This window comes from Fundulus heteroclitus, unplaced genomic scaffold (assembly GCF_011125445.2).
Source record: "Fundulus heteroclitus isolate FHET01 unplaced genomic scaffold, MU-UCD_Fhet_4.1 scaffold_36, whole genome shotgun sequence".
Classification (NCBI taxonomy): Eukaryota; Metazoa; Chordata; class Actinopteri; order Cyprinodontiformes; family Fundulidae; genus Fundulus; species Fundulus heteroclitus.
Window position 1 is genome coordinate 1937245 of NW_023396770.1, and position 23665 is coordinate 1960909.

At 43.3% G+C, this 23665-nt stretch overlaps 1 protein-coding gene and 2 long non-coding RNA genes across 4 annotated transcripts; 1 reads left to right on the forward strand and 2 right to left on the reverse strand.

The window, feature by feature from the left end:
• Window positions 1-3934: 3934 nt before the first annotated feature.
• Window positions 3935-10944, reverse strand: zbtb25 (zinc finger and BTB domain containing 25). Of its 2 annotated transcripts, XM_021322419.2 has the most exons (3): window positions 10856-10944; window positions 7617-7866; window positions 3935-6198 (listed from the first exon to the last, which is right to left on the reverse strand). In XM_021322419.2, exons 2-3 carry the CDS (start codon window positions 7787-7789, stop codon window positions 5019-5021), a joined length of 1353 nt encoding a protein of 450 aa, XP_021178094.2. In that variant the 5' UTR covers window positions 7790-7866; window positions 10856-10944; the 3' UTR covers window positions 3935-5018. The 2 variants fall into 2 exon arrangements, with proteins under 2 accessions (XP_021178094.2, XP_012729777.2); XM_012874323.3 differs by lacking the exon at window positions 10856-10944 and having other exon boundaries at window positions 7617-7996.
• A 5349-nt stretch (window positions 10945-16293) lies between these two features.
• LOC118559891 lies at window positions 16294-19509 on the forward strand. Its single transcript, XR_004928999.1, has 4 exons — window positions 16294-16438; window positions 18431-18500; window positions 18595-18754; window positions 19089-19509. It is a non-coding gene; the product is annotated as an uncharacterized LOC118559891 (long non-coding RNA).
• A 1662-nt stretch (window positions 19510-21171) lies between these two features.
• On the reverse strand, window positions 21172-22477 carry LOC118559894. The gene is made up of 2 exons (XR_004929002.1): window positions 21994-22477; window positions 21172-21882 (listed from the first exon to the last, which is right to left on the reverse strand). It is a non-coding gene; the product is annotated as an uncharacterized LOC118559894 (long non-coding RNA).
• Between the last annotated feature and the right edge of the window lie 1188 nt (window positions 22478-23665).

Here is a 23665-nt window from a genome sequence, read left to right on the forward strand (position 1 = left end):
AGGAGTGCATGATGTGAAAAATTATGCTTACGCACATTTATGGCGTTTTCAGAGCATTAATCCCTGAAAGGTGAGCCGTGCATGTGTGGGGGATATAAATGCAGGATAAAAGTATTAAATATAAAGTAAGTAATAAATAGGAAAAGCTGAATATAAATATCAGATTTAAAAATGTAAAAGAAAATCTCAGACAGGTTCTGGATACTTTGTTCTTTTCTCTGCTGAACATTTTTAGTTCAGGACGTTCATGCAGACAAAATGGGATTATTTGATATATCAAATCAACCTTTCACACAGTTTATAACCCCAAAACGCACCATTTCACTCAACTGTTGTTTATCACTTCATTTGACCATTTATGTGAAATTTACTTATAATGTGGACAAATAGCAAAAAAACATGTAAAGTAATAAAATATTATTTTCTAAAGACTTTGTTTCCCTTTCCTTTTACTTTGGTTCTGATTCCCTTTTGGACCAGTTGGCTCTTAATTCATGCCTGAATGTTTCACATAGTTTTTTACATTCTATAGAAAACTTTAAGGTTTTATATGAATCAAATAAAAATAAAAAAAAACACGGATCAACAGGAGGTTCCTCCAAATTGTTCTAATCTCTTGTGTTTGATTCACATAAAAGGGTCAAATGAATGAAAACAAAGTGAAAATGTTTTCTGAAAATATGCGATTCAATTCACGTGTGTGTCATGGTTTGGGTTTGGTTATGGTTTATGTTTTTTTATTTGATTAATTAGTTCACTCTCCTGCCTTAAGTTCAGTTTCTGTTTTGGGTTCTTTCTTGCTTGGTTTCTATTACAGCTTGTGTTCTGTTTTAGTTTCACCTGTCACTTTTTTAGTCAGCTCAGTTCTGCCTCCCCTTCCCCTGATTAGCTCCACCCACTCCGGTAATTAGTTTAACTCCATTCACCTGATCACTCCTCTACTCATACCTGCCTCCTGCTGTCTGCCAGATCAACTCAAGCCTTTTGGTGAGTTTTATCCAGCGTTCTTTTCTGATTACCTGCTGATGCCGACCCGATTGACTCTAGTTTTCTGAGCCAGCCTGTTCCCTGTACCTGTTTCTGTTTTTGGATTTCTGAGCTTGCCTGATCCCTGACTGTATTCCTGCCATTTTTTGGACTTTCATTCTGAGCACTGAGTTCTGCCTGCCGCTGTATTGTCAAGATCACCGCTATTAAAACCTGCTTTTTCACTCGCCCTGCTTGTCTGGTTGAATACTGGATCCGTCTGTCTCTGATTCCTGACAGTGTGAGGTATTCTAGTTATTAAGATTGATATAATGGAAATAAAAAATATGGTTTATTAATCCCTCGGTGGGGAAAATCAGGTGTAGCTGCAGCAAAGTGACGTAAAAATGGAGGCAAGTAGATACAAAAATATGTCATAAAGTAGAAATGAGGGACTGTACAGTGAGGATAAATATAGAGCATAAGAGGAAAATACTGTTTATTATTAAAATAGTGCATTCTGATTAAAAGAAAGGTGCAAAGGGGATTTAAAGATGAGCGACATGTGCCTAAAACACTGCAACAGACTAAAGGAGAACAGGAAGTCTGTGCAGGTACCACCAGCTGGGATGTTCTGATGGTTCTGAAGTCTAACGGATCAGCGACAACGCTCCTTAGTGTATCCAGGACCCAGAACCAGAAACAGAACCCGGAGAAAGAACCATTTCAGAACCACCAGGAAAGAACACAGAAGCCGGTCTGGTCCATGTTCTTCTTCAGCAGAACCTCTTCCAGCTGTTCCTGGGTCAGTTTACAGAGGAGCCATCTCTGAGGCGTCAGACAACAAGAACATCTGGAATACTGGAATCCTGCTGGAAACATCTGGGTTCAGGATGAACTCCTGATTTAATCCCAGCAGATTATAAATTATGGGAAAGATCCTGGAGGTTTGATTCTGTCTGCTTTCAGTCAGAAGCTGAAATGTTTGCACTTTGGGACGCGTCTCAGATGAAGTGAGGACCTGCAGAGTCACACTCTCAGGAGTTCATTTCTGTTTTAACCAGAAGAAGAAGAAGATTTAGCAGGAAAAGTTTCCAGCTGCAGGGACAGAGCCGCTCAGCTCGGTTCTGACTCGTCTGGTACCGAAACGAACCCTTCGGTTGTTCCTCTGAAGCAGCCTGGTGAGCTGATCTGCGGTCAGTTATTGATATGCAGCAGATCTGCGTCCCTCTAATGACGTCTATTTTTAAAGGTGTGAAGAAGAAGAGCAGCTTTTGTTTCTATAGCGATGGAGAGTAAAAATACCCCCATCTGTCCCTAAGCAACAGCGCGGCGACCAATCAGGCCCTCCCCCAGGTGAGCGCGACACTCAGCCCGGCTCAGGTGAAAGGCATGCTGGGAAATGGAGGCAAACTTGGACTTTTTTTTATGTAAACACAAACAGTTCACGTTGTCGTGACCTGCAGGGACATGTGGGAAGTGATGAGCGCCACCTGCAGGTCAGACAGAGCATTTGTTTGATTCGTGCTTAATTTTTCTTTCTTCCAGTCATTTAATACACTTAAAGGTTCATGTTTACATATGACTTTATAGTACATATGAAAATAAATATAACATTTAAACGCACCTTAACAAGGAAGAAAGCTTCAAATTTAACAAATATTCTTATATTTTTTCAGATTAATAGAAGACACAAAATGTACCTAAATACTGCCATGTATCAGGCCAACAGGACACATAATTACAGCTTTTAGTTCATTAGCAAACTTATCTCTGATAACCAGAATGTTGTATAACCTCACAGTTCAGGTGTATTACTGTATGATTACTATATCTTTCCTCATCCTAATTCTAAACATGGATTGTTGGGCAGTTTTGGTTTTAAAGAGGGTCTTAATAATTTACTGATAATAAATATTTATCAAATTCTTCCTTAAAACCGCTGGAATAAAAACCAGGAGTTTACCTGGAGCCTTCCTGCAGGTATTTCAGTCAGTTTCAGCCTCATTGAGGAGCAGGAGAGCTACACTGGATAATCAGCAGGAAGATAGGATGCAGGTGAAGAGGTTTTCTGCACCATCCTGCTCCATAATTTTAATCTCTGCACCCAGAAGTAATGATGCAAACAAAATACTAATTAGTGTTTTTTTACTGATCACTTTGCGTTAAACACGGAGAGCTTCTGAAGTTAAAGGAAAGTACTAAGTAAAAGATTCTGTAAGTATGTGGGAAATGTAATACACCACTGCCTTTGGAAAAATATGAATCAGTCTTCAAGTATAAAAACATGAAAATTATTTTTAAAAATATCAGCTCCTAGGTAAAAAAAAATACTGCATTTTATGTGTTTATAAGTATTCATTTAAGCTGCTTTACTTTGTTTGAGTGTCTTAAAATTTTACTCATGTTAAATAACATTTTTCAAATCCTCTGGTCGTTCCTCTGCTGCCCCCTGCTGGTCTGAACCCGTCTGTGCATCAGTGCACACAGGTCAGCTGGTGCATCTGCAGAAAGCACAACCATCTAAAGTCCATCCTGGACTTCACGGCTGTCCAGAGCTGCAGGAAACAGACACCACCTCCAACAGTCTGGGCACACGTGAAGATTAAAGGTAACACTTTTAAATCTGAGTCATTTTAGACCAAATCAAACCAACGTTTCACACATTTGCATTAAAGCAAACTGCAGGGAGAGTCTGAAGAGGTTAACAGTCTGACTCAGATCGTTTGCTTTTATGACAAATGACCTCCAAAAGAAAGAGCTGCAGCGTGATTGGTGGAAAAGGACATTTATTTACAAAAAAACATTTCCATCGATGAAAAACGATACGTGTACAAAAACACGTCGACACCAAACTTCCTGTTTTCATGGCGAAACACAGAGAAAAGGACGACAGTCACACATTCAGCGCTCGGCTCGCCTCGGCTGGAGAACCCTGATCAGAAAGTGGCGGTCATGTGACGTCATGTGACGTCATGTGACATCATGTGACATCATGTGACCCCAGCAACACGTTTTCTGACTCCCCCGCTAACCTGAACGGGATGACTGACCTGCAGGTGGAGGCTGATTTATTAACACACCTGATCCACGCTGATGCAGCTCTGCTAAACAGCAGGTAAACCTTAGATAAAGTAAACCTTAGATAAATATCACGCTGTCATCATCTGTTTAATAATGAGAGGAGCAGGGATGGTAGAACCTCCTCCTGGTTCAGGGTCATGACCATTAAGCTGTTGGCTGAGGCCTGTAGAGTCTGAGGTGGAGCTCCTGGGTTTAATTTCTCTGACGTTGGGCTGAAGCTGCTGGAACGTCGCCTCCTGGGAAGATTAGCAGCTGCTGAGATGTTCTCCTCCACGGAACAAAGTTCCTCTGTGCAGAACGACATACGCCCGGTAGTTTGAAACAGATCGTTGGCAGCAACAGCAGCTTCTCTAAGTCTTTCTGTCTTGGCATGGTGTTGCCTCTCTGCAGCAAACTCCTCCTGGTTTTCCCTCAGCGTGTCATCATGTGAACATCTGAGGCTGAATTTAGTCCATCTCTACTTCCTGACAGGATCAGATAAAGACCTTCATCCTTAAATGGAGGTGTACTTTCCAGATCTACAGCTTTGATCTAACGGAGTTAAATGTCGTTTATTTTTTTCATCCTTCTTCAGCATCTTTGCTGGACTTTTAGCAGAAGGCTGCAGATTGTCACAAAGCTTGGGGCTCTGCATGGGAACCATCAAGGCACTGCTGCGTCTGCTGCAGGGCAGCGGCTGCAGCGCTGCATCCTCTTCCTCACAATCTGATGCTTCTCAGCAGCTTTGGAGGACCAGGTCGACCGTCTGAGCTGGTTTGTTTCCACCAAGTTTACCCAGAGAGTCGGTGATGATCTGACGCGTCTATAGCTGCTGACTTTCTGCAGACAGGAGGAACCTCTTCAAAACCAGTGAACGTCATCAACAACTTCATCAGCTGAAGCTCTGCTGAAAGCACGATGATCACATGACTGACTTACACACTCACACACACACACACCTGCACAGGTAAGTCCCTGATCAGGTGACCTCACTCGACAGGGACGCCGTCCACGCTCTCCTGGGACACCTCGGAGTCCAGCGAGTAGCACGAGCTGCCGTTGTCCTGAGTGTCCCGGTTGGCGTCCTCGGCGAGCGCGGCCGAGGCTCCGCCCCCTCCGCCCGGCTCGGCGGCGCCCTCGCAGAAGTGGGCGGAGCCCTGGAAGAGCTGGCTGCAGAGGCGGTTGTAGCGGTGGAAGCGGCCCGGCTTGCCGGTGTGGGCGTACATGTGTTCCTGCAGCTGGCTCTTGTGGGAGAAGCGCAGGCTGCAGACGGCGCAGGCGATCTTCCGCTTGCGCGACTGCAGGATGGTGGGGGCGGGGCTTGTCCCGCAGCCGCCGCCGCCGCCGCCCCGGCTCCGCCTCAGCTCCGCCGCCAGCTGGTTGGCGAGGGCCTGGCTCTGCCTCAGCGCCTCCTCCAGACACCCCGCGTCCAGCTGCTCCTGGGCCCCCGCCAGGCCCTCCTCCACGCCGGCCTCCAGCTCGCCGCCCGGCGGCAGCCCGTCCATCAGGCGGGCGGGGTCGAGGGCGTGGCTGAACAGGTGCTCCCTCAGGTCCTCCGGCGAGGAGCAGCGCTCCCCGCAGCGCGGACACTGGAGGGCCAGGGGCCGGTCTTTGAACAGAGCGCCCTGACTGGGACTGCTGCCCTGTGCGGGGGACAGGGACCCCGCCCCTGGCCCCTCCTCCGCCTCGCCCTCCTCCTCCTCCACCCGCTCCTGCTTGATGCGACTCGAGATGTCGGAGTCGTCCGCCGACGTCACGGAGCAGATGTTGCGAAGCGCCGACTCCTGGTGGTCCTGCGGGACCCCCTCCAGTCCGACGGCGAGGGACAGCTGGGAGTGGGCCCTCAGCCCCCTGCCTGAGGAGCGTCCGTCCTCAGAGGCCCCCCGGGACACCGAGGTGGTCTTGGGGACTCCGGGTGTGTCCTTGTTGGCCAGCTGGGAGGAGATCTGGATGCCGTAGAGGTTGGACATGCGGACCACGTCTGCGGTGGCGTCAGGCGCCCCTTCGCCTGGTTTGCGGCACAGCTGGTAGGCGTGGAGGAACTTGATGCCGTCCTGCAGCCGGCTCTGGTCCACCGCCTGCTTGGGGCACATGCCGGTGTACATGATGTGCAGCAGGTAGCTGAAGACGTCCGGCTGGATGTCGGTGGGCTGGATCTTTATACATTCACTGCGGAGACACAGAAACACGAGGCGGGGCGTCACAGACGGCTGCAGGGGCGAGAACGCTGAATCAGAATCCACTAATTCACCTGATTAATAGGGCTGTGCATAAAAATTCATACAAAGATTAATATTAATGTTTTTATCCATATACCTCCCAACCACTAGGGGGCGTCATTATAGCCGTTACTGTTCACAGTGAGGAAGTGAGACGAATTTTTGCAGAACGGCCGACAGGATTTTAGAAACTCCTTCGTCCCTAAAATCAGACGTTTGGCACATTTTTGGTTTCTGTGATATGTTAAATGCTTTGAACCAAATGCACTTTATTTCCCTGTTAATATATCAGTGTTCAATAAATGTAACAAATATAATAATTGTATAATATTTTTTGTTGATTGAATGACTTAATCATTAGCATTAATTGGAAAGTAATAAATATCAATATTGGAGTCAAATCAAGCTGAGCTATATGGATAATCCTATCGGCTCATCCTAGATGATACCCAGTCCTTTTAATTAGGATCAGTTTGTTCTGATCCAGATCAACTCGGCTTAATAAGAGCAATTAGAAAATAATCCGCTTTTTGTGCACAAGCAAGGTTTCATGTGCTCACAGCGTACAGAGATTAGGCAGAAATATTTCTAAAAGATAAACAATGTGCGTGGCTACCCTCAATATTTTTCCTACTGTTTGCAGGGTTATAATAGTAATAATTATTTTGTCCCTAAGCAGAGGAGCGGTGAGAAGTTCGTCAAAGAGACAGCATGAGTGGAGAAGCTGGTTTTACCAAAACAGCGTCTCTGTAGCGCCGCCCTGGAGGCAGAAGTCTGAACAGGTTGTGTCCAGGATGTGTGGCGTCTGCAGAGATGTTAGCTGCACTTTTCCTGACCCTGGATTAAAATCCTAATTCAGATCAGATGTTCTAAATCAATCTTAAACCCAATAAAATCTGATCAGCTGTTACAAACCAGGATAAACTAAACCTGTTTTAGACCAGGGGGTTTAAATCCAGTTAAACTAATTAGGATCATATGATTAACTAATCCAGACCAGAATCTGCTGATGAGCTTCTGAACACCTGAACCTAATCAGGATCAGATGATCCAAATCCAGCTACACTAAACCTGAATATTTAATGCTGAATCTAATCAGGATAAACCTAATTCTGCTTATCAGTGAGTTTCTTCTTCTGCTCCGGCTTCTTCTCACGGCCTCTGCATCCACTTTTGTCTTTGGCACCAACTTACAGCTCTCGTGTCACACGTCTAGAATCACTAATCGGTGCCTTAAAACCCGACACCGTGCAGCAGAACCTGGATATTTCTCAACCCGTTCTCCTTCCACCATGTCCTCAGACTGGTTACCGTGTGGAGAACATGTGGAGAACGTGTGGAGAACGTGTGTGCCCTCAGGTGTTCTACCTGGACTGGTGGATGAAGATCATCTTGAAGTAGTTGGAGAAGGCGGCCAGCACGGCTCTGTGGGCTTTGAAGTAGACGTTGCCGATGGCGACGGTGCAGTCGCACAGGAAGCCGAACTCTCGCTGCACGTTGAGCTGCTGCAGCAGGAAGAGGCTGTGAGACGACACCTCCATGGCCGTCTGCAACACGGCCACCAATACAGCCAGGCTTCAGCGCCGCCTCAGCAGGACCAGGCGTGACGGCCCTCCGTCTGTGGAGGAGTCAAACAGCAGCCGGTAAACCAGGAAATGCTCATTTACCACGTTCTTCGGACTAAAAATGCGTCATAAAGAGGAAAAAAGATTAATTTAATACATCAAGTCGCATTCATTTAGACATTTATTTCACACAAGAATAAAAACTGACATTTAATCTGGTAAAGCAATTTATTAAATCACACAGCTGCATCCACAACCAGCTGAATAACATGAAACACATCTGGGACGCTGAATGGAGTAAATTAGCATAACATTAACTCCACCAATTCCAACCAGGAAAGATCTAGTCAGCGCATTTCAGTCTAATTACGCTGAAATCAGACCGTGAGCATTACGATGTTACGTGCTAAGCTAACAGTTAGAGCAACATAAAGCTCAGTGCATCAGAGAAATTATAAACCACCCGGACAACAGAGCTGTAAGCTAGCGCTAGCTGCTATTAGCTTCACGGCCCAATAACAGGTTCTGTCTAATTCTGGTTCCTTAGAGCTGCTCCATGCAACGCTCTGCTGCGTGAATACAGACTGAAACAGTGAAACAACATATGTACATGTTCAGTCTTTGTTGTCTAGAAGTTAATGTTTTAATTATTTTTTAAGTGGTGCAAGAGCAGCATATAGTTTTCACAAGCCTAGTTCGCCCTCTTGTGGCTATAGACGGTAATGTTTACTCCTTGGTTCATGCTGTTCAGTATGAATTACCATTTAAATTGATAAATTAGTCTCTCCTGACTATAAGTCGCAGGATCGACCAAACTATGAAAAAAAAAGTGCAATTTATAGTCTTAAAAATACGGTAATCCTGAAAAGGACCTAAATATTTTAGGATGTTTGATTTTTAAATTCTAAGCAGAAGCATCACAGCAGATAAATCAAAAAGATCGGCTAAGATATATTTTTAAAATGTCATTTCTGTTGATTATAATCAGATATCTGATATAGAAATCAGATATCAATCTTAGACCAACTGCTGTTATGTGGGTTTGAATTAGAGATGGATATTTATTGCATTATTTATTGTTATTAAGAAATTTGATTTATTGTGACATTTTTCTAATTACAAACATCTAAAAACCACAAAAACTGACATTGTCAGGATTGTTGTTGGTTCTATGAGCGAATCATTACCTATCAAAGAAAAAAATCCAAAATATGATGAAAAGCAGTTACTGTGTGGCATTAAGAACTAAAAACACTCCTGAAGAAGCGTATTAATAATGGAGTTTGCTTTGAAGCATTATTGGTCTTTCCCTGCAGTCACAGTTACCTAAAAAAAACTCAGCAGAGAAGTTGTAAATACTGTTTATTAACACTTTTACAGTCATAACAATAAATACCTAAAAACATATTGTTATAAGCTTTTATTCTCTGGTGTTGGTTATTATTTTGTTTCAGAACTAATGCAGAGAAATGGATTCAATCATAAAAAGCAAAGATCCGAGGGAGGACCTTTCCTAGAGTTCTGATAAGAAAACATAAAAATCACTTTTAACCTGTTCAGACGCCTCTGGAGGACAAAAATAATGGAAAAAGTCAAACAAGAAGCATGAAGGGTCACCTGCAGAGAACCAGAACCATGAAGCAGGTTCTGTTCAGCTGCTGTAATCATCCATCAGGCTGCAGGACTAAGAGGTCCAGGACAAACGTCCCCAGCAGCTCTCCACCTCGTTCTTAAAGCACCTCCAGCAGGTTCTGTCTCCTCCTGTTGAGATTTACCCAAAGGACCTCTGAATGGAGGGAAGCTCACTTTACACTGCAAAAAGAGAACTAACAGTGAAAATTGTTGAAATGAGTGTATTTGTTTGTGATTTGAGCAGCTAAATAAGATGATCTGCCAACGGAACAAGTATTTTACCCCTAAAATAAGATAATTACATTTACTTGCAAAAAGATGATGGAGAGGAGTTGTTCCTATTTTAAGTGCAGAAATCTTTTTCTATTGGCAGGTAGTCTTATTTATCTGCTCAAATCAAGGACATATACACTCACTTTAAGAACATTTAACTTATTTTCAGTTCCTTTTTGCAGTGTAGCTCTGTGTACTGAGGACTCCATAATGTCGGTCATGATCGATTACTGCAGACCCCAATCCATGGATCCATCTCCTGCTTCACACCAACACTCATAACAGCACCAAGGCCTTCAAAATAATAATAAAGTAATAATAATAAAGTCATAAATATAAATAAAGGCCCTCTGATCCATTAAGACCTCAGAAAATTTTACTCTAACGTTGAAGGGCCTAAAAATGCTGTTTCATCGTCGGCCCGGTTAACCCATCTATGCAGACTTATGTTTAAAATGTTCTGAACTCTCCATTTTTAAGGCTTTTATTTTGAGACATAAATTGGGCTTTATTTTGAAAGGACAATGTTAACCTTAAGGGACAGGTGTGTTTGTTATCACGCAGTTTAATTCATAGTGCGGCCCCAGAATAAACTTATTCATCCTCGGACTGCCTCTGGAGTTCTGGTGGACCCGCTGGTTCTGATCCAGCTGCTCTGGGTTCAGGCCTCTGGTGTCCCTCTCCTTTCAGTTTTACCTCTCCTCCTATCAGAGCACACACCTGAGCACGCACCTGGTCGCTACACGCACACGTTTGCCGCGCGGAACCTCAGCACACCTGTCCAAAGCAGCCGGCTCCGCCCACCTCTAACCTGACCAGCTGGACATGTGACCTTCTGACTGAAGGTCACGCGTAGGATGAAAGAGCCCACGCGCGGAGGAAGAGGAGGAGGATGAAGATCGAGGGTGGTCATCATTTGCAGCAAACGCGGCGGCGCTGCGCGCGTGCACGCTGCGTCGCGCCCGTCAGGCTGCAGCCTCCTCCATCCTCCTCTCCTCCACAGGCACCGCACACATTCACGCACGTCCCCCACCAGCGACACCGCGCACACACAGGCGCGCGAGCACGCGCTCCGAGCCCCGCACACGCGCTCGGCCGGCGCGTGTCGCGCACGCGCCTGCTTAATCAGCCTCTTACCGCAGAAACGAGCAGATTGTCTTCTGGAGCCGATTTGCTGCTGCAGACGTGATCTCGCGAAGAGTCACGTCACGTCTCGCGAGAGAACGGGTCAAAGGGGCCCGCTGGTCACGTGTACTGGCTGTGTAACGAAGTAAAGTCTAATTAAAAATCAGTAACGATCCTGGGGGAAAGTGAAATAATTATAAAGATTTATATCTAACTTCAGTGATGAGGTTGAGTCCTTAGCCAATGTGATAAATAATAATATTAAATGCTAATATATTATTATTAGTAGTAGTAGTAGTATTAGTAGTAGTTTGGATTCTGGGAGCTGGAAACTGTGATTGTGTCTCTGCTTTATCAGGAAATCGAAACACAATTATGACATTTTTATTTAATAATATTTCAAATAATATTAAAACAAACACCTCAAACAAATAAAAAACCTATATCTGTGATTATTTAAAGTAATTTACTAAACTCGACTGTTGACATGAATGTTTTTTATGCTCTCATTTGTTGTTGTTTTTATCATTATTGGATTATTGGATTATTGTGTGTCACATCACGTGACCTGTCTAATTTAAGACACTCTTGTTCAATAAAGGGTGTGTCCTTCAAACAAAGGGGCTCCACCACGAAAGCCACAACCTGTGTGAGTCTCATGATGTCACGTTGTATGCTGTGTTAAAGAATGACTCTGCTAACAGGTTATGGGCCCAGGATCAATGAAGAAACGGGTAAATGTCCCGACAGACAGTGAACACCCGCTGTGTAAGTAAACAAGGAAAATGAACAGAAGACAAAAAGACTTGCCGCACAGCCGCTGGTCAAGGCTTCTCTTTGATGGAGACGAGAAAAATTACGAACTATGGGAGATAAAGTTTTTAGGACATCTTCGATTGCAAGGGCTGAAAGAGACAATTTTGAAGGAACCCACCCCCGATGAGGACGATGAAGAGAAAAACGCTGAGGCGTATGCAGAGCTCATTCAGTTTTTGGATGACAAAAGTCTATCACTCGTCATGCATGATGCAGCAGATGACGGACGTGCAGCGCTTAGAATCTTGCGGACACATTATGCCGGAAAAGGAAAGCCCAGAGTGATTAACCTGTATACCGAGCTGACTTCATTGCAGAAATCATCCTGCGAGACAGTGACGGAGTACATCATCAGAGCTGAGACCGCAATCACTGCGTTAAGGAGTGCAGGTGAGGAGCTGAGCGATGGACTTCTGATCGCCATGGTCTTGAAAGGACTTCCAGGTACATTTAAGCCATTTGCTATTTATATCACTCAAAGCGAAGATGGTGAGAACTTGACTTTTGCAGAGTTTAAGACAAAACTCAGAAGTTTTGAAGACATTGAAAATATGCGTGCCACAGTATCTGAGGACAATGTGATGAAAGCTAAGGCACATTTTGGCACGAAATGCGCACCAAGAGGTGCAAATGATCCTGGAGCAGGAAGTTGTGACATTGTGTGTTTTAAATGTGGGAGTAAAGGCCACATAAGCAGAACCTGCCAGCGAAAGCAATGGTGCAGTTACTGTAAGAATAACAGTCACAGCAACGCAACCTGCAGACGGAGAAAACAACGAGACAACGCACGGAAAGTAGCCGAAGAGACGGGCGGCGAGAAAGAGTTTGCTTTCCGGGTGAGCGACGCTGACACGCGAGTGGACGACATCAACAGGACAGGTCTGATGGTGGACGCTGGTGCGACATCGCACATAATCACCGACATCAGGAAGTTTCGGAAGCTTGATGGGAGTTTCCAGGCCGAGACGCACTGCATGGAATTAGCAGATGGATCAAGGTGTCTTGGGGTTGCTAAGCAACGACCCAGCCAGCATGCATGGGTGGGTCCCACTTGGGTTTGTTGTGGGCTGCATGGGTAATGAGTGGGCATGGGTTTTATGTGGGCTAACTGCATGAGACCCATATGGTAATCTAAAATGGGACCAATAAGGGCTGGCCCATTTGGGCTAAATGTATGGGCCCTATTCAGCAGTAATGTGGGCTAACTGGGAATGGGACAGAAATGGGCAACCCTATGTGGGGCCCATGTGGTTTCCGTATCATGGGCCCAAAATGAGAAGCCCATGTGGGCTGACCACATTGAACCCACATGATATAAGAACGGGCTGACCGTACATGGGTTGGACCTGGGCATGGATATGTAGGCCCTAGTCCTTTTTTGTGTGGGCTAACTGGGAATGGGACAGAAATGGGCAACCCTATGTGGGGCCCATGTGGTTTCAGTGTCATGGGCCCAAAATGAGAAGCCCATGTGGACTGACCACATTGAACCCACATGATATAAGAATGGGCTGACCGTACATGGGTTGGACCTGGGCATGGATATGTAGGCCCTAGTCCTTTTTTGTGTGGGCTAACTGGGCATGGGGCAGAAATGGGCAACCCTATGTGGGGCCCATGTGGTTTCAGTGTCATGGGCCCAAAATTAGATGCCCATGTGGGCTGACCACATTGAACCCACATGATATAAGAATGGGCTGACCGTACATGGGTTGGACCTGGGCATGGATATGTAGGCCCTAGTCCTTTTTTGTGTGGGCTAACTGGGCATGGGGCAGAAATGGGCAACCCTATGTGGGGCCCATGTGGTTTCAGTGTCATGGGCCCAAAACGAGATGCCCATGTGGGCTGACCACATTGAACCCACATGATATAAGAATGGGCTGACCGTACATGGGTTGGACCTGGGCATGGATATGTAGGCCCTAGTCCTTTTTTATGTTGGCTAACTGGGAATGGGGCAGAAATGGGCAACCCTATGTGGGGCCCATGTGGTTTCAGTGTCATGGGCCCAAAATTAGATGCCCATGTGGGCTGACCACATTGAACCCACATGACATACGTCATGTGGGTTCAATGTGGTCCACCTTCCTTTCGGTTGGCATGGGCCAACCGAAAGGAAGGTGGATGATGAAACCAGAGAGGCAGGCCGGGACTGGAACAGAGGTGTAGGTGAAGGCAGGAGCTGACGGCCCAGAGAGAGTTTTGGCTGGAGGTGAATTTGGAGCAGGACCACCAGCACGGCAGAGTGAGTACTTCCAGGCCAGAGCAACAGCTGGATCAGTAGCACAACAGAGTGCAGACTTGCAGGCCAGAGTCACAGCAGAACAGGGACACGCAGGGGCTGGTCGAAAACCAGCCCCTGCGTGTCCCTGTGGAAGCGCCAAGGTCCTCTTTAACAACTGAACGCAAACCAAGCATGACCCACGGAAGCCGGTCAGCGTTGCCATCAGTCAAAGAAGTGTGGAGCGCAGCTTTCAATGACCTGTGAAACCGCTCACACAACCCATTAGCCTGCGGATTGTACGTAACGACCACCAGCAAGTCGTGAGCACAGAGGAAGACGAATCCTCAATAAAGAGCAGCCTCTCCTTATCACCGACGGCCGCGGCTCATAGCAGGTGTCGGCTGTGTCGTTTCCCAGCAGCTTAAGGCTGCAGGGCGAGAGGCAGCGCTGCGTCCTGACACCGAAGCGCTGATGGTAAAAGCAAACAGCCAGCTTCTGGCGTTTCCTGGTGGTGATCGCTGCCATCATCGACGGATGATTGACCGCTGATACCGGAAAAGGCTCAGAAGAAGCTGCTGTAGTTTCCTCGGCTAGCGACTGGACCGTCAAGGTCTTGGAAGCCAGGAGGATGCGATCAGCTTCTTCAGCCAGCGAGCGGTAATCCTTCTCCCGCAGCAGGAAAGAGTTAGCCAGAGCGATCCGCACCGGGGTCGGGAGCTGTCGCAGGAACAGGTGGATGAAAAGAAATCCGCATTCATCGTCACCAAGCAAGGACAGCATGCTTTCCATCATCTCCAAAGCCAAGCCATCCCCTAACCCCGAAAGAGAAAGCAGCTTATCGGAGAGGGATTAACGGCGTTGAAGCAGTTGCTTGAGGGCGCTGTACTTTCCGTATGTCGGAGGGTTACACAGCAGGGTCATTGCGCGCCTGGTGGATGGCGGATCCAGCGCTGAAACATAGTGGTACTTTGTGTCGTCTGATGAGATTCCATGAAGAGCAAACTGTGCTTCGACGTGGAAGAACCATGATTGCGGATCATGTAGCCAGAAATGCGGAGTCTTAATGAAGCTCACCTGACAGCCTTGGGTTCCGCCCCAGGGCTCACCCGTGGTCGTCCAGGCTCCTCCGATCTGTCTGCTCCTGCCATCGCTATGCAGCTGCTCCATCCTGGTAAAGACTCTGGTCCTTATCATCCACAAATCATCTGTTTTCAATAAAACTCACAAAACTAAGCTCCGTGTGTGGTGTGTGTGTTCGGGGTCATCGAGAAAAATCATGACACTAATAGATAATATGAGAGTAGAGAGAGTTAAGGAAATTAAGTTTTTGGGAGTAATGATAGACAATAAGCTTAGCTGGAAACCTCATATAAAATACATAAAAAAAAAACATAGTTGTTAAACAGGAAGGTACTTTACATTTATTTTAAGTGCAATTGGGAGAAGGGGTGTGAAATATAAGTTTTACTTCATACCCCTTTTCAGACAACATTAATAAATAATCAATATAATTTTTTTTTAAATAATCAATATCAGATATCAGCACCGACAAGTTTATTTAGAGGAAGATTTGGTTTATGTCATTTCTACTTATGTTCAAATGATTTAACCGATTTGGAACCTACCTTACATGTACAGTCAATGAAAAATTATCATTACGTCATTAATTTTCATTAATTTTCATCAACACTCTTACACTGTTCTCAGATTAGAAACAGCTGGTTTTTCAATCAGCACAAAATACAATGTGGACATAAATTGCGTCTAAAATCAAGCAGAAAAATAACCGCTGAAAAGGCGATGACGTCATTGAGGCGACTCGCTTGATGGCAGAAGCTGTGGGAAGAAGATAGAACCGGAAGATGGCTTTATAGTATTCAAAGGAAAGTTGGTGCAATGAGGATAACAGGAAGGAATAGAAAAGAGGAAACAATTATATCTAGATTACGTTTCGGACATACAGGGTTAAATGGAAACCTATTTAAAATGAGGAAACATCCAACAGGAGTTTGTGACTTTTGTTATCAAGAGGAGACGGTGGAGCATGTTTTGTTGGTTTGTCATAAATATTCTATGGAGAGAAGAGAATTATTACGTCAATTACAAGAAAATAAATTACAGTTAAATTTAAAAGATATTTTGGGAAACATTTCTAATTCTGAATATTTTGGTTATTTGATAAGCTACCTTAAGAAAACAAAATTGATAGAAAGGATATAAGTATATTTATGTAATTATTATTATTATTATCATTATATTTATATTTATTTATTTATCTAGTTATTTATTTTTTGTGGGAGAATATATATACATAGCATCCCGATCCACACTCCACTCTAGTAGATGGCGGTAATGCACATCATTAAGTTGCTTGCCAACCGCCATAAAACAAGAAGAAGAAGAAGAAGAAGAAGAAGAAGAAGAAGAAGAAGAAGAAGAAGAAGAAGAAGAGGCGACTCGCTTGCTCGAGAAGGTTAACTGTTTTTCCAAGTGCCTACTTGATTAGACCGTTGGCGCGGAGTCTGCAGGTTGGTTGTCCTACAAAAGAAAATGTAAGTACATTTCTCCTCTCTGTTTTACCTGTATTGTATCAAATGTTAGGGAGATATTTTAAAGGTAAAAAAAAATGTGCTGCTCCTATATATTTCGGATGACCGGACCCGAAAAGAGACTTAATTGTTACTTATTCGTTTCGATGATAAGTTTTCTGATAGTGTTAAAAAAATACACACACAATAAGTCAACTGCCATCATTAAGGTAAGAATATTTTGATGCAGAGCGATTTTAAACTCCGCACTGTTGCGCGCCATACCATTTTCAAATACTGCGGCAGCGCCATTCTATTTGCTGAGCGCCAACGCGGCAGAATTGGTTCAGTAGCGAATCTAAGTTGCTAGGTTGTTTTAAAGTGTTCCTTTTGTTTGAGCGCGCAGTGAGACAGCGTTTAAACATCACGCGCGCGCTCAAAACCTGCTTGGCGCGCGCTCAAATCTGATAAACTCTTCTCAACCAGCTGAGTGAAGCTGACACCCCACCCACTTCAAAAACTCCGTTAAATAGACGGAATGGTTAGTGCTTCGTTTTTGCAGGTTTGTGCCGTTAAAATTAGCGTTTGTGCTGCTGTGGTTTCGGAGAAATAAATTTTAATTTTGGCCAATGGCGTCATCACCCCCCCCCCCCTCATTTTTCTTCCAATCCAACCAAGTGGTCTACTTTTTTTAGTGCTTCTTTTGTGCAGGTTTGTGAAAGAATAAAAATACTTTGATTGACATTAATCCAGTTATTCTGGCCTATATAATCTGTCATGCCATGAAAAATTGATATAGAATTCTGTTACAACTACAAACTTCTGTTTAAGTTAGTCTTCTTTCCTAAATCTATATGCCATTTATGCTGGGTTGTAATTATAGAATGTTTTTGTTATTGTACATATCGCTAGATCACTACTTGTTAACTTTCAATTAAAGTATCAGTTTAACTTTAAAAAGGTGTCTTAGCTCTGTGGAGTCTACTGATGAGCCTAATCATTGATGCCTAATAATAGAAAGCAAGTGTGACTAAAAACAACTAATTTGGTGCTAACATTTACTACCATGTGGCAGCTAGCCCTGTATGTATGGCATTCAACCATCCATCTCCCATTATTTATTCTCTTGCGTTGTTCAAAAATCACATTTGACAGAAATTGGAAAAATTCTAAATTTTAATAATAAAAAAGCTTTAACGCTAATGCTCTTGCCGCCTAGACAAGATCACTGACTCACTGGGTGGCGTCACTCCTTATGACATTGCATGAGGACTTCATATATAAAATTTTCCAAATGCTCAATGCCGTTTAAAAAAATTGCTACATTTTATGTCAGAAATTACAAATTAAAGCTTGGTGCATATCAAATGTTATTTTAAAGGTATTGGTGGCTTAGTTGCTATTGCTATCTAAAGTAAAGTTCTTTAAATGAGACAAAAGAAATAATCTTAATCTTTATTAAGGAATAAAGTACAAAATATAACACACATTTTACAATAGTGGCTAAAAAACTTGAATGATGAAAGAAAAGTATGAAATTCATAACTGCTTTCTTGAGAAAAGTGTTGACACCAAAAAAGAACATCATTAAGGACGCCAGCCATCCTGCACAGAGACTGTTCCAGCCTCTCCCCTCAGTCAGGAAGCTGAGATACATGAGAGGGGACTCGTAGTGAAACTGCTTTTATCATCTGCCGACTTCATGGCCTACAGTTGTTTATCACCTTTCTTTCCAGCATGTGGCAACCAAGCCACTGTATAAAAAATTTAAATTGAAAAAGTAGACCACTCTGGTTGCGCCCGACAGGGACAGGCATCTGATTGGCTGAGCAGCAAATCTCGAATCATGTGCCCTCTTGGACCGGAGTGCAACAGTTTATTTTTATCGGTTCTAACACAGGGATTCCCAAATTATTACAATATATGGCTACAGTGATTAGTCTATACAAATGCTTAAGTATTTTATTATTTGGAAAAGCCTAAATGTTAAAAGCATTAATAAAATATATCTTGCAGACTTCAAGAGAATCAAACTGTGAAGATCACCTTTTAGAAGCTGGGTGAATCAGACTTCATGTCTGGAGTTGTAAGTAAAATTTCTGTTCCTTAAAAATTAAGATTAAAGTTAACATTAAATCATGATTTTCAAATGTTGTCTTGTAAATGTCATTATACTTAAGGTTGCCATGGTTGCAGAAATTGGAGGAGCGTCCTTAGATGACGCAATACGACGAGCTATGGGATTCCTCATGTCCCATGAATTGGCATTGCAGTTCAACCTTTTTGGCCGACATGGGAAACACAAGTTCCGGGACCTGCGTCTCTTTGATGTTGTCCATGGTAAATATCAGTTTCTATGGTCAGAGTAACTTTTCTTTTCACTTTTTTTTCTTACACATTTATTAATTTATTTTTTTATGCCTTTTTTTTTATATTTTTAGTAATCTTTTAGGTTAAAAACTGACTTCAATTTTTGGTTTTATGCACATAGTATTCATTCACTGGCTTAGTTTTGATAGCTGAAATTGTATTTTAAAGACTCAAGAGTGCTTTTATTTTGGCAGATGTCTGCAAGCATTTTTGCACCATAAAGGGGGAGATGCAAATCTTATTAATGTTACACTGTACTAAAAGTAAAACACTAATATAGTTTCTACCTATGCTTGTCATATAGGAGCACTTAAAAGAAATGGATCCATCCACGGAATCACCCACAAAGATACCGAAAAGGCACTATCAAAGTGGTTTACTGGAGCCCGTGACAGAGGTGGAAATCGAAAGGTTCGAGCGACTAAGGAGGCTGCCAGTTCACATTCAGGTGGGCAGGACTTCCAAGATGGACAGTTTTAAGAGAGCTTTCAAGTTTAAGCATGCATGTGGCATGTAAGTTATTGAACAATGTGTTATACAAAAGTATTGTTCAGTGTGTGTGCGCGTGCGTGCTAGTAAACAAGTTTTTTGTTTTTGTTTACCAGCGCAATTCTTGTTGTGGCACCATTTGCTCTGTGTTAACAAAGTTCTAATAATTGCTGTGGTAAAAAATAACTTCTAACAATATTTGAAATTACAAAATAAAAAGCCTTAACCAAAAGAAATTTTTCATCTCTCTCTTTTTTTCTAACAAGTTTTGTGCTAAAGCATTTTAGGACTTTGGTTTGTTTAAGATTGCATATCTAGGAATGTCATTCATTTCCAGGTTGGGTGTGAATGACCCCATTGTTCCTACAGGATCAAGGCATCTGGCTCCCCCTGAAAACCCAGTCAGACCATGTTAAACCCATATGGGCTAAAGCATATGGGCACATCATGGAAAATGTGGAAATACACATTTGTTACCCATGCTTGCCCAGTTGAACTCCTATTAAGGCCCAGTAAACATTCCTGAAAGCATATATATGGGCCATACATGGACTTCATGTAAGCCAACCATCTGGGCCCCTCTGAAAACCCAGTAAAGGCCATTAAAATCGATCTGGGGGAAACCCACATAGGGCCACCATGGAGACCTCTAGCAAACCCACTTGTTACCCATATTCTATCTCAGTTCAGACCCAGTTAGGGCCCAGGTAAATATTCCTGAAAGCACCCTAGTGGGCCACAGATGGGCCTCCATGTAAGTAAACCATCTGGGCCCCACTGAAAACCCAGTTAAAGCATATTAAAATCTACTGGTCAAACCCATGTAGGGCCACCATGGAAACTGTGGACAAACCCACTTCTTACCCATATTCTAGCCCAGTTCAGACACAATTGGGACCCGGGTAAATATTCCTGAAAGCACCCTAGTGGGCCGCAGATGGGCCTCATGTAAGTAAATCATCTGGGCCCCACTGAAAACCCAGTTAAAGCCCATTAAAATCTATTGGTCAAACCCATGTAGGGCCACCATGGAAACCGTGGACAAACCCACTTCTTACCCATATTCTAGCCCAGTTAGGACCCAATTGGGACCCGGGTAAATATTCCTGAAAGCACCCTAGTGGGCCACAGATGGGCTTCATGTGAGATAGTCATCTGGGCCCCACTGAAAACCCAGTCAGAGCCCATTAAAATTTACTTGGGCAAACCCATGTAGGGCCACCATGGAAACCGTGGACAAACCCTTTTGGGACCCATATTGCCTGCCCTCCTTTATCCCATATGGGGCCCACATAGGTATGCTGGCTGGGGAGGAGACGCGGAAGTGTGTTTGATCGACAGTAGAGGTCGACGTCTTAAAACAGTGCTGAGGAACGCATTATACATCCCTTCATATCCGCAAGACATCTTCTCAGTGAAAGCTGCAACATCCAGCGGAGCAACGGTGATCTTCAAAGAAGGAAAGAACGTTCTTCTCAGAGGCAATACCAAGATCCCCATTCACGTATGTAACAAATTGTATTACTTACAAACTATGGACAATGAATGTGGTGATCAGTGTAAAAAATGTTATGACTTACAAAGTTGGCATGAGATTCTTGGACATTGCAATTTCAGAGACGTACTGAAGCTAGAAAATGTTGTTCAAGGCATGGAAATTAAAGGGAAAGGTGAACCGAAGCCATATTGTGAAGTTTGCACAAAAGGAAAATTTGTTCAAACTAGGAACAGGGAGCCAGATGCAAGAGCTAAAGAACCGCTAGCAATGGTCCACACAGATTTAGCAGGACCTATAGATCCAATGTCCAAAGATGGTCACAGATATGCATTATCCTTCTCAGATGATTATTCCAGTGCAGTCTTTGTATACTTTTTAAAAAACAAGAGTGACACAGTGCAAGCTACTGAAAAGTTTATTGCTGACATGGCTCCATATGGGAAGATAAAATGTATGAGGTCAGACAATGGTACAGAATTCACAGGAAAAGAGTATCAAGCATTACTGAGCAGAAACGGTATCAGACATGAGACCTCTGCACCATATTCTCCACATCAAAATGGCACGGCAGAACGAAATTGGAGAACTTTGTTTGACATGGCTAGATGTATGTTAATTGATGGTGAGATACCAAAAATGTTATGGCCGTATGCAGTTCAGACAGCTGCTGTAGTGCGAAATAGATGTTTTAATAATCGCACAAACCAAACGCCTTATTTCATGTTGACGGGCAGACAGCCTAACATTTCTAGGATGCACAAGTTTGGATGTGTTTGTTACACTTACAAACAAGAGAAAGGGAAGCTGGATTCAAGGTGTGAAAAAGGCATTTTTATAGGATATGACAAGAATAGTCCAGCCTATATGGTGTACTATCCAAACAGCAGGAAAATCCAGAAACATAGGCTTGTGGATTTTGTATCCAGAGAGAAAAAAGAGAAGGATGTAACTTTGGATGATGATGATGATTTGATTAGAATTAATTCCAGAGCAACCAAAACTTCAAAGGCTGATCCAGAAAACGTTTCTGACCATAAAATGAGCACAGAGGAAGAACCAATGGCGAGTACCAGTGACACAACAAGACATGAACAACCTGAGGGGCGATACCCTGTCAGAGAAAGAAAGAAACCAGGTTATTTAGATGACTATGTATGTGGCATTGATGATGAAGAACAGATAGCTAACATTGATTATTGTTACAGAATGATAAGTGGAGTACCTCAAACCTATAAGGAAGCTGTAACATCTGTAAATGCAAAAGAATGGGTTACGGCAATGGATGAGGAAATGAAATCATTAAAGGACAATGTTACTTTTACCCTGACCAATTTACCTGAGGGTAAAACTGTAGTGGGTGGTAAATGGGTATATGCAATCAAAAAGAATAGTGATGGTTCAGACAGATATAAGGCTAGATATGTTGCTAGAGGATTCAGTCAAAAGAAAGGTATGAACTATGATGAAACCTTTTCACCAACTGCTAGCATGACAAGCATCAGAGTGTTGATGCAAAAGGTGGCACAGGAGAACATGTTTGTTCACCAGATGGATGTAAAGACAGCATATTTACATGCCCCAATTGAATGTGAACTTTATATTGAACAACCAGAGGGCTATAAGAAGGAATCTCAAGAAAATAAGAGACTGGTGTATAAACTGCAAAAATCTCTTTATGGACTTAAACAGTCAGGCAGGAACTGGAACAGAATGACTCTGCTAACATCGACAATAACTAGTGTGGAAATAATTAAATAATAGTTTAATTAAATTTATGCTCAAATTAGAACTACCGTGAAATTAGTCAAGCTGTCACTACGGCTCATCTCACAGATCCTAACATCCTGTTGGTTAATTTGCACATTAACCATCCTGGAGAACAATCACCTAGTCAATAGTTTATCTGGTATTAAATTCACCTTAATGGACGTTAGAAATAATTTACAGAGAAAACCCGTTTATTAAAGTTGTATAAATTATTTGTCTCCCCTGTTGTCCCATAAATAGTGTCTTTAATTTAACACACCTGCCGAGGTGGGACAACTATTATGTGTAAAAGGCAGAGCTAAATCTATTCATTTCTACATTTTAAACATAGTTTCTCTTCTTTCAGGTATATTCCCAGCAGTCTACAGCTTATTAAAGCCGTCAGCTGTTTGTGTTCCCTTATGGAAATAGGAGAACCATCGTGAAGTCTACCACAGCCATCACTTCACCAATTAGGTCTTTATTCACTGAGAGGCCGCAGGCAGACATGGCCGCCCACATAAGCATTGCAGAAACCCACCTTTAAGATGGTCAGACCAGAGGTAACAAAGTCCTCTGGTGTGATTGAACAAAAATGTGGGACAGAATTTTTGTCCCAAATTCAGCCATCATGTCTGGAGAACAACAGGATCTACTCATCAGCTGGTTAACGCCATCCATTATGAAGCATGGTGGTGGCAGCATCATGCCATGAGCTGAAAACAGGTGACCAGTCTGCACAGAAGGTAGGCTGACAGCAGCCAAATATAGATTCTGCTCTAGGGTTTAAATAATTAAATCACTGTGGGAAAAGAAAGGTTGTTGTTCCATCACAGAGCTGACATGAATGCAGCGATACTTAAAAGAAAATCATGAAAAAATGTTTAATTAAAATAAAATGTTTAAATAAATAATGTGTCTGAATTAAATATTATTTCAAATATAGTTAAATTATAACATGTGGAAAAGTAGTTAAATTATAACACCCATGGAAAAGTAGATACATAGGATCAGTGCCGACCCGAGCCTCTTGGGGGCCCTAAGCAGAATTTGATTTGGGGGGCCCGCTCCCGCTACGCAGAATCACCTATGCTAGAAGATTATTGACACAAATGTCACACTATAATGTTATGGCAAAGATTATAAAC